Raw genomic sequence first — 10,414 nt, 5'->3', positions numbered from 1 at the left:
AGTTTGATATGAATTAATGCTGATTTTCATGTCACATGGGCAAAGAGGGCAATAAATTGAAACCCGGCCTTTATCTGGACTTCAATTGGATGTCTATTTAGCCTATAAACTGTGAATAAACTGGTAAAATGATCAATTCCTGATTCAGGATCCCTGAAACCTCCTACAAGAACATCACAAAGACTTTAGGCCTCATTCATGAAAAGTTCTTATACACAAAGTCGTTCTCACCGCTTTTTTTTAAACCCTAAATTTAGTCCTATTGACAGAAAGCAAAGCCTGACGGCATCTCCGTAATCATGATATGTCTTGTGTACCTCATGTAACATTTACGTATTAACTTTATGCCTGTACGATTAAATTGAGGAGTAAAAAGTCCTAAAAGGATACATTTCATCAATGAAGCCCATTGTGAGGAAACTGGGATGCTGAGAAACTTGTTTTCATGAAAAACAAATGACCTGAAAATAGAACAAGGTCAATGACGTTTATCTCCTACTTACCACTAGATGGTGCTGTTTACCAGAAACACTCCTGCGTCACACAAAAGTGAGATTCATGCATCAATTTCTTAACTAAATAAATTCGAGGAAAAAAAGAAACTAAACATTTATTTCCTGATGAAATACAAATGACATTTTTTGATAGCTTATATGCTTATATAACACCATATACAAAAGTATAAAAAAACATACACATGGTTGGTAGTAACAATATGCTAACAGAAAATAAAGTACAATGTAAACAGTCCACACACACACATATATATACATACATTATACATATATATACATATACGTGTATATGTATATATATATATATATATATAGATATATAGATATATAGATATACACATACACGTGTGTGTGTGTGTGTGTGTATATGTGTGCATACATGACGCCTGCGCCAATACATGGATGGGGAGAAAGGATAATGAAGATGTTCTGACATCAAATGTATGACAGAGCAAAGTACACCAGATAATCAAAAAGGATATTATCAGGTAAGTAGCTATAGATTCTGTGTCTCTCGGTCTCCATTATTGCTTTTGAAATACAGTGAAATTTCTCTCTAAATGTGAGCGTGAGTTAAATCACCATCGGTATGTGATATCTGATGCAGTTCCAGTTTTTACATTTAAGTCAGTTTTGTGAAGGATGGTCATGTTATTTTGGTGCTGCGTTTTTTTCGAGTCTACGTGAAAACTCTGAGGCCAAATTTCACCAAACTTGTCGGGCAGTTGTAGCATGGACCCATTTTGGGTACTTAACAAAAGGAAAACTGCTTTTTTTTTTAACATGACGGCTGGTTGAGGTTGCCTTTGCGGATGTACGCGCTCTCCCCTCAAGTAGCTGATCGTTTTGGGGGTTCCCCTCCACTTGCTATGTCTCCTACAATTCCCAGAATGCTTTTTGACAGTTAGAAGGCTAAATAATCTCAAACAGATAAATACTGCTATCATTCAAACATCAGCATGGAGCCTCATCACACGCCGATATATACGGTGCACCCAGATAGCACTTAAACTGCTCAAAACAACCACCCTGTGATAAATCCATTTCATTTTGTTTTACCAAAAAAGAAAAAGAAAAAGAAATGGTCATTTTGGAGGCTGCAATTTCTGAGAGGTGTTCCTAATATTTTGTCCACTTATATATAAAATCCTAGGAACACCTAGCAGTATTCAGGAAGGGTTTTTTTTTCAGGATTGTTGGATTGTCCTACAGTCCCTCCATCTTACTGCATCTACTAGACTCCAGTAACTAGGGGGAACGTTTTTACACCAGCCTGGTATGGAAGAACTGAAATGTTGAAATATCACACACAACTAGGCTCCATGAAGACATCTATTCAACAGAGGAATCATATGTAGCTGGTTCTGACCTGACTGTTGCCATTTTTGATCATTTCAACCTTTTTCCCCCACTGGGAGTGGGTTGTTAACAACGCTCTGCAGAGTAATGTTGATTATACTGGGATATAAGATGAATCCGGCACAATGCTGGGCAACAAACCGGACCTGGAAATGATTTGGTGCTATGATCATTTGTTTACCTTTACCCATAATTATAAAGGCTGCAACTCTGATAATTACAATGACATGTAAAAAGGAAGGAAAAAGAGATTAAAAAAAAAAAGTTCTTTTCACTGCCGTATCCAATCTTACTGGATCCGCATTTTTAAGGTACGATGGCTGGGCTGGTTGTCCTCCGTGACCGAGGACCACGGCTAAGTGCTTCTAGTTGGCTGCTCCTTCTTCTTCACCGTGGGAGACCCCTTCAACGTCACTCGGCCTCCAACTGCTGCAGCAGCGGGTTCACTTCGCTCTCGGGCGTTTTCACACTGTCTGTCCTGACAATACAGGTGGGACGATGGCGGTTAAGCATGAGGATCAGTTGCTGTCGCTCCAGCTTCAGCTCCTCAATCTGAGCTTTGAGGTCAGAGTTCAACATCTCCAGTCGCTCTGATTCCTGCGGGAGGAGGAAGAGAAAAAGGAACAATTAGGGAGGACACCGATGTAATAATAGGATGAAAAAGAATGTTTAGATCATCTCACCTTTTGTAGATAATCCGTCCTCTCTTTCTTTTTGTTTCGACATCGCGCTGCAGCCACTTTGTTTTTCTCTCGCCTTCGTTTCCTCCTCTCTTCCTCTTCGTCTCTCTGAAGGGCATCGAAGGTAAGCATGTTTAGGAATAAAATAGCACCAGAAAACTATTACTTTACTCTCTACAAGAAAAACATCACACGACCCCGACATTATCGGCTCCTCTCGTCAATACTGACAGAATTTTTGTCCTCGTTGCAAAACAATGATGTCACATGTCAACGCCTTTGATAAGGAAAAGATGAGGAGCGATGCCATTCATTTTGTTCAGATGTTACGGGCAGAAATCGACAGCGTGCTCAGATAATAAAATCTGCGCACGCTTACTCTTTTATTTTATCCATGTGAAAAATTTATCAGGAATTAATACGTGCCCAGAAGCATCCCTGAGGACATACCTATCAATAAATTCTTATAAAATGATCATCCACCAGTTTAAATTGTCTTAAACTATGTTCCAACAGGTAATAGTTCCAAAACCTGTAAATTTACTTTTTCCCCCACACAATAAAAAATGGAAAAATCATTTTGATAAGCGGACATGTTATCATTTCCCGTCCCAAGTTGAGCCAAATATCAATTTCACTGTCATGAGAAGAAGAAACAAGTTAAAAAAGAAAGAAAGAAAGAAAGAAAGAAAGAATGAAAGAAAGAAAGAAAGAAAGAAAGAAAGAAAGAAAGAAAGAAAGAAAGAAAGAAAGAAAGAGAACTGTACAGATTATTAAATAAAGTAAATTTCAGTGTGCATGAGAGCACTGAAACTGTCAGCGTCATGTACTTTCATCTGCTTCTTCGGTCTTATTTTATGTATCAATTTAAATTAGTGAACGTGAGTAAAAGGCTATGGAGGAAAAATATCTGACAGAAAGCATTGACCATTAAAAGTTTGAGTAAAATCCAATTGTCAGTTTAGGAACAACATCAGTGTGTAAAGTCACTGCAACAGCATGTCATTTTAATAGTGCGAAGCCTTTTTGCAGCATTTACAGGTTAATGTTACAGTTCATACTTGTATAAACTGTACAACTGGACACTTGCACATCTAGTGGAATTGTACACTCATGCATATCGTGGTGAATGACCTATTGGGTTAGAATGACAGTTAGAGAAGGAACAACTGCTCAGAAAAGACAACTCGAACAAAGACTTGCAGGACTTTTCAATAACTGAGATGCTACAATGCTGCAGTGGATGATATCTGATTAAAAATACTTCATTATCTTACTCTTTTCAGGGAGAAATAATCAAGCAGAGTTATGAGCAAATACATCGAAGCTGTAGAAGACGCGAGACCTTTGGGTGACTGTGTGCTGTCCCTGGGACTGTCCTGCAGACTTGGTGACGTGTTGGACGGACTAGACTCGAGGAATGCGTTTGACACCAACATGTCTCTCTGTGTCCACTAGATGGACCTGTTGATGAAGATATAACTAAAAATGCTAAACGCTTTCATTGAAAGAACTCTGTGTTTCGATACCTCTGTTTTGATGGCTAGCGGCGACTTCCCCAGGCTGTCCAAGAAGTGTAGAGGTGAGAGCATTGCTCCGAACTCCTGGAGGTCACCATATTTGAGCTTGTCAGTGAGCGTGGTGGCTGAGAGGCCAGCCAGTGGGCCCAGACTGGGCAGAGAGCCTGCCGTCACCGAGGGATCTGGGATTTGTCCTGGCATGATGTCAGACTCAGCCGTAACCACAGCGAGGGAGGCTGAGGGAGAGATTGGGAGACTCAGACGGGAGCTAAACTGGATCAATGAAAAACACAACAAACTCTCTCGAAGATTCTGGAGCTTTTTTTTGGGGGGGGGGGGGTGACAGCAGAATCCAGGGATGTATTAGAGCTTTTTTTTCAGACCTACAGTCAGGAGACGTTTCCTGGAGGTGCACCGCTCCTTCTTGCAGCCTGATGAATTACTGGTCTGTTTTAAGAGCTGGATACTCAAGCGGACTCTCATTACACTTCTTTATTTTATTTCCCGGAATGAACAAAACACCATTCACAGAGACCTTGGCAAGAATTTAAGTTATTTACTCCACATGAGGCAAAAAGAGAGAAGATGAGAAATGTATACAAAGCAGACTTAAATAAATGTCCAAGGAGAGCTAAAGATAGTCTTTGCCAAGAAATACCGCTTAAGTGTGGTTTCCTCTTTATGAGACCTCATGTCAGGGGAGTGGAATGTGGCTGCCAAAATTCAATAATTTACTGTGGTACGGTAATCCTTGAAGCTCAAGTGGTGTTTTGTACCGTTTGTTAATGGCGATGACTTTTTTTTTCCTGCTGAATACAGACATTTAAACATTCAAAACAAGGAGCGATGTAAGTGTGTGCGCGCAGAAAGCTCCCCAAAGACACAGGAAATTACTACAACAGCTCATCGGATCGCCGAGCCACATGATGCAGCTGTACTGACTGAGGTCGGCCGCTCAGGAAGCTCTGGCCTGCTCTACAGGAATAAACAGGCAATATCTGATATAAATATCTCTGCAGAGGACAGACAACTGGCCTGTAGACACACGTGAAGACAGATGAATCTAGGAGTTTACATCCAAAACAAACCAACACGCTGCACGACAGTTTAACATGAGACTAACAATTTGTACACAAAGTGAATTCTGAAGTCCGGGGTGGTGCAATACGATGACTATGAGAAAAATACTCCCGTAGAAACTTGAAATGAAAAGCACAGTTTCATTCGAAACTGGTTTGTTCTTAATGTCCTTAAATAGTCTCATAAATGGGAACCCGCAATCCTAACAGTGACAGCTATTTGGTCAAATATTTGACTTTTCGTGCGCATTTTTATTTATGTCGTAGATTATTTCCGTACTAACCCCCGCAAACGCATCCAGGCGTGGTGAAGAAACGCAAGACTTGATAAAATCCATAGGGAAATACATAAAAATAGAAATACATGTTAATAGCGGTTAGCGGTTTAACACAAAAACAAGTGATTAGCCAAATACATGTTTATTTAATTGCTATGTACTTATCTCCACAGCACATTCATATGAAAAATTATGCTTTAAGAGGTGTTAATTATTTCATTCATTCATTTATGATTCTGGCAGTTTTTGTCCTCCATACCGTCCACAGTAGGCGTGAGAGAACACTGGAGGTCCATTCTTCATCTGATCGGCCCGTGTTAGAGTTCTACATCCTCTACGTGCTGGCTGTTCCTTTACGAATATCATTTGCAGTAGTTTCAGCGTTAGAACTGTGGAGTGGACGCGGGGGTTCCGGAGCCTGCATGCAGGCGTCTCTGGTCAAGTTGAAAGCGGAAGTTTTTAGTCAGTGCGGCATTGATCTTACGTAACTTTGTCTTTCCATCAGAGAGCCGCAGTGATCGAACGTTTCAGCCTGGCGTTCAGCTCCAGGCGTGCGTACAATCACCGCACGGAACACAACACACGAACGCGAGATTAAACATGTAAATTGGGACATTTTGTTCTGGATTGTGCACGCCGTTGATCTACGTTAGAACACGCAAACAACAACAAAAACAAAAACAAACAAAAAAACAAAAGAAAACGACCACCCTCTCTGCAGCCAGCTCGGATGTCAGCTCCACTTGGAGGATGTGTTAAGTACGCGAAACTGCGAGAAAACGCGATGGCATTAGCGAGGGAGGGAATCGAACTCGGCTCCGTACCAGCTCGCCGCGGCGCGCCAACGAGCCATTAACCGTGAAACAATTCATCAGCTGTCTGCTCCTCGAGTCCCGTCTACCAACCTGACTTTGATCCCACGTGCGACAAATGTCCTTTCTTTTGGTCAGCCGAGGGTCGAGAGTAGATTTTAAAAAGTGGAAATCGTTGCATCAGCCCGATTTTAAACGTGATCCCCATCTGGGAGGATTTGGGAATGCGGAAATTAGGCGATGCCAGCAGGGATGTAAAAAAGTACATAAGGGGGCAGAAGAGGGGAAGTCTCACCGCTCCTCCCATGAATAAAGTCTGAGGCTGCTAACACCAGTGTTTATGACTCAAACGGAGGCCTGCACTGAAGAAGAAAAAAAACCTCCAGGAACTCCACTGCTGACATCTAATAAACGATTAGACCGAGCCTCCCACTGCCACAACCTTACAACATCACAATGCAGTCGTGCAGTATTGATATGAGAGAGAGAGAGAGAGAGAGAGAGAGAGAGAGAGAGAGAGAGAGAGAGAGAACATGTGAGCTGAGATCAGAATAACAATTCTGATTGTAAACTCATTGAAAAGATGAAGTTATGTTGAAACCTGTCATATGGCGTGTTGAGAAAGTGCAACTTTTTAACTTCGCTTGATTTTTATTTATTTTTTTTAAATTTTGGGGCCAAATCAACTCTTGTATCAAGCAATGATTTTTTTTTTTTGTGGATTTTCAGCAACAATTTGAGCATCGTTTGTATTATTTGGGATTCTTAGCCTTCCAAAATTATAAACGGAGGTTGTATAAACACAAAAGAAGTGAAGTTGGTAAAACTGCTGTGACCCACGTAGATTAGAACTCCAAATTCTAAATTGAAGCCCAGTAAGTTATCAAGTAATTTTGAATTGACTCAACCTTTACAGCATTTATGGACACCCCCCCCCCCCACACACACACACACACACACTCACCGAACCCCTGTTGAGAAGCATTGTGGTGGAATGTCTAACATTATTATTATTATTATAGCGTACACAGGGAGCGAGTACTGCCAAAACAAACCTCTGAATGTAGATTTATTGTCATTATTCAGCAGCGTTAATAAGCACTCAATGCTCATTTACTCCTTCGTAAATTTAACAATTAAGTCAAAATCTGAAAGGTAGAAAAATAAATCATAAGTTACATCTTGATAGATATATTATATATATATATATATATAGTATATAGCACTGGATGTTTTCATGGAAAACTTTCAACATTTCAACAATGAGGTCTAACCACAGTTGATGACATTGAGGTATGCAGGTACTCAACATGGATGGATATGTAAATACAACATTAACAGCAATCAATACACTACTGACACCAAAACACAAAAACCATACTGTAACATTAAATTCCACAGTACATCTCAGATCTAGTAACAGATCAGATATATATGAGCTCTGAAAATTATCTGGTAACTTTTCAGCATGCGTTTTTATTCCGAACGTACTTCAGTCCCCTCCTGTGAAAGTAAAAGCCATGCTTTTAGCTACATCACTCGGTTGGCTATGTATCTGGAGAAGGTTTATATGTTTCTTAGTCACACACATACACACGAGACGTTTCATGAATGTACTCCTCAAAGTGTTACAGCATATGTTGTTCATATCGTTTCAAAGTCAGGAACCTGCACAAGAGGAAAAACCAGAGAGATCATCGCCTTGCTCTGTACATTATAAGGCCAGCAGCGTTGGAGAGTTGAGCAGATCCACAGACTCGGATTTGGCCCCTCCACCTTTATGGCTGTCCAGTCCCTCCGTGAGAGAGTCCAGCTCCGGGCACGCGAATGTGAACACAGACAGGTAGCTGCTGCAGGTAGGGGTGGACGTTACCACGGGAGTGCTGAGAGGCTCCAGATCACTGGAGACAGACTTGTACAGGGTCTCCCAGTCTGAGACCCCGAGAGAACTGCTCAGATCTATGTCTGGAACAGACCTGGCTGTCTCCATGGGGGTTTTCTCCTCCAAACTGGGTAACATATTGTCCAGGAGCCCTTCCTTAATGTCCAGTGAGGGCTCCAGATCGCAGATGTTGATTTCAGCACTGGCACATAGCAAGATATTGGAGTTCCCAGAGATGGCTATGGACGGGTCGCTGGGGATGTCCATGTCCTGGAGCGAGGGAGCTTCCTGTGTGCCGTCGTCTGGAAGCCTGTCTTCATCTGGACTGGGTGGCAGTTCTGGGGATCCTGCAGGCTCCTGGAAAATAGACTCCATCTCCTCTGACATTTGGCACACAGGTTTATGTGTAGCAAGGATAAATTCAAGTCGCTCTTTCTCTTTGAGGAGGTTGGCTATTTCTGTCTCCAGGGATGCTTTTTCCTCCTCCAGCTTGTCTGTCTCCTTCGGATAGACCAACATCCAGAATCATCCTCATGGGAAAACATACAACAGTAGGTGCAAATGACAGCTGAGTAAATGCATCACTGTTTACTTACAGCTTGCAGTGTATCCGTCAGTTCCCTCCGTCTGTTGCGACACTTTGCTGCGGCCATTTTATTCCTCTCCCTCCTTATCCTCTTCTTCTCCTCCTCCTCTGGAGACAGCTAAAAAAGAAACAATTCAGTTATTACCTCCAAGAATGCAACCATCCTCATCTCCTAGTCTGCTACATCTGTTGCCAATCCACCCTCTGAAGAATTGCAAAAGCATGTTTCGCTGCAATGCGTCTAAAAATAGACCATTGTTGCAGACTTGCTGTGACCTGAATATAAATTGACTGCCTAAGGAAGGCACACAGCCAGCAAACGGCACCAGAGGAGCAGGCACAATAGCAGCGCTGCACACAAGGAATTCAGATTGGCATATGTAAATACACATGACTGACGATTCCGTCCAATAGCAGGTAGACCTGGTCTGAGCTAACCTACCTGCTCTGTTTTCCCCTTTCTGACAGCATTTTTTCCCTTATTCCTGCCCACTTTGGGTGTTGCCTGGTGAGAGCTTTGCGGTTCATTGGCTTGCTTGCTACCCAGAGACGGGGAGACAGATGTAATAATTGTAGGCTGGACCATCCACTGGAAATCTGGGGTAGAGGAAATTGCAGTGACTGTTGGAACAAATGGAGTGGCTTGAGCGCTCATGTCTTGGCTGATGTCCTGCAAAAACAAATTTAAAAAAAAAAAGAAAAGGAAAAAAGGAAAAAGGGGGGGAATAAACAATGGGATTAATCCAAATAAATCAACTCCTTTTATTTAATTTCATTTGTAGTGACAAAAACAATGAAATATCTTCCTCAGGAACACCACACCAGGTCTAATTTCTTGAAATGTAGCCAACCAGAAATAGCCTCCTCCAGATCAATATTTGACTTTATCATTGCTTCTGACGTCAACACTGACGCAGGGATGCTGTGGAGTCTCCTGAATGGATTTATTTTTCTCAATGAACCGCTGCATCGACACGCTCGCATTTGGTCCCGAGGCATCAGAAACACAACAACCCAACGACCAACACTGATGTTTCACTTTGCCAAAAAAAAACTTCAGTGAGGATACAAATATATATTTATGAGGAAAAAAAGATGTGTTCAAAATAAGGAGTGAAAAACGGTTCATTAAAATCTCATCAATCAGTCTAAGCTCCCCCTCCCCCCACCACTGAAGATGAAAAGCATGAGTTAGTGTTTGTGTGTCCCGTGAAAAGAGCCGTTGAGGCTGTAATGAACTGGATCGTGGCTGAATGCAGCATCAACAAAGCCATTCATACCTTTGCACTGCTCTCTGAGGAAGCTGGAGAGGTCGCCTCCTCTGGCGTCTTCTGGCACACTGTCCCGGCAGGAGACTCTGTCCGGCGGCAGGTGGGAGACACTGGCTCCATGTCAGGCGTCTGGTTGTTCTGATACATCACCGAGACGAACACGAGTCCCGATCAATGACAAACACGACTCTGGCCTTCCGCTGGACGGAGCGGCGCGGGTCTCTCCTCCAGGTATATAGCCTACCTGGTAACTGGACGACCAGAATGCAAGCCCCTCCTTTTATGCTCGGCGAGAATTTTATGAATGAACTAAGACTGTACCATCAGCGGCTGGGGGGAGGGGGGATCAGGCTGACAGCAATAAGGGCCTACATTTTTGGTTTAAAGTAGCTTAATTTAATATTTATCGTCCAGTATGGACTATTACCTCTT

The 10,414-nt window shown here is 42.1% G+C and overlaps 2 protein-coding genes across 3 annotated transcripts; both read right to left on the bottom strand.

Moving 5' to 3' along the window:
• Positions 1-595: 595 nt before the first annotated feature.
• Positions 596-6,591, bottom strand: LOC147246659 (jun dimerization protein 2-like). The gene is made up of 4 exons (XM_086183332.1): positions 6,337-6,591; positions 4,084-4,310; positions 2,558-2,662; positions 596-2,471 (listed from the first exon to the last, which is right to left on the bottom strand). The coding sequence occupies exons 1-4, from the start codon at positions 6,548-6,550 to the stop codon at positions 2,286-2,288; spliced, it is 732 nt and encodes a 243-aa protein (XP_086039458.1). The 5' UTR covers positions 6,551-6,591; the 3' UTR covers positions 596-2,285.
• Positions 6,592-7,292: 701 nt separating this feature from the next.
• Positions 7,293-10,266, bottom strand: fosaa (Fos proto-oncogene, AP-1 transcription factor subunit a). Of its 2 annotated transcripts, none has more exons than XM_086182288.1 (4): positions 9,992-10,266; positions 9,154-9,381; positions 8,722-8,829; positions 7,293-8,626 (listed from the first exon to the last, which is right to left on the bottom strand). In XM_086182288.1, the coding sequence occupies exons 1-4, from the start codon at positions 10,127-10,129 to the stop codon at positions 7,958-7,960; spliced, it is 1,143 nt and encodes a 380-aa protein (XP_086038414.1). In that variant the 5' UTR covers positions 10,130-10,266; the 3' UTR covers positions 7,293-7,957. The 2 variants fall into 2 exon arrangements, with proteins under 2 accessions (XP_086038414.1, XP_086038415.1); XM_086182289.1 differs by having other exon boundaries at positions 9,154-9,308; positions 9,992-10,110.
• Between the last annotated feature and the right edge of the window lie 148 nt (positions 10,267-10,414).

The sequence above is a fragment of the Aulostomus chinensis genome, chromosome 17, assembly GCF_037954235.1.
Source record: "Aulostomus chinensis isolate RoL2024-O1b breed Wild chromosome 17, RoL_Achi_v1.0, whole genome shotgun sequence".
Lineage (NCBI taxonomy): Eukaryota > Metazoa > Chordata > Actinopteri > Syngnathiformes > Aulostomidae > Aulostomus > Aulostomus chinensis.
Note: the sequence above shows the minus strand (reverse complement) of the source record. Positions and strands in the feature narration are given on the sequence as shown.

What these genes read in the sequence shown, in the direction of transcription:
- LOC147246659 (XM_086183332.1), bottom strand. Translation starts at nt 6,550, where the DNA reads ATGGGAGGAGCGGTGAGACTTCCCCTCTTCTGCCCCCTTATGTACTTT. An exon ending in GCACGTGGGATCAAAGTCAG is followed by an intron (nt 4,311 to 6,336) that starts GTTGGTAGACGG and finishes TCTCTCCCTCAG; the next exon opens with CCTCCCTCGCTGTGGTTACG. An exon ending in GGACGGATTATCTACAAAAG is followed by an intron (nt 2,472 to 2,557) that starts GTGAGATGATCT and finishes CTCCTCCCGCAG; the next exon opens with GAATCAGAGCGACTGGAGAT.
- fosaa (XM_086182288.1), bottom strand. Translation starts at nt 10,129, where the DNA reads ATGTATCAGAACAACCAGACGCCTGACATGGAGCCAGTGTCTCCCACC. An exon ending in CCTCAGAGAGCAGTGCAAAG is followed by an intron (nt 9,382 to 9,991) that starts GTATGAATGGCT and finishes TTGTTTTTGCAG; the next exon opens with GACATCAGCCAAGACATGAG. An exon ending in TGACGGATACACTGCAAGCT is followed by an intron (nt 8,627 to 8,721) that starts GTAAGTAAACAG and finishes GTCTATCCGAAG; the next exon opens with GAGACAGACAAGCTGGAGGA.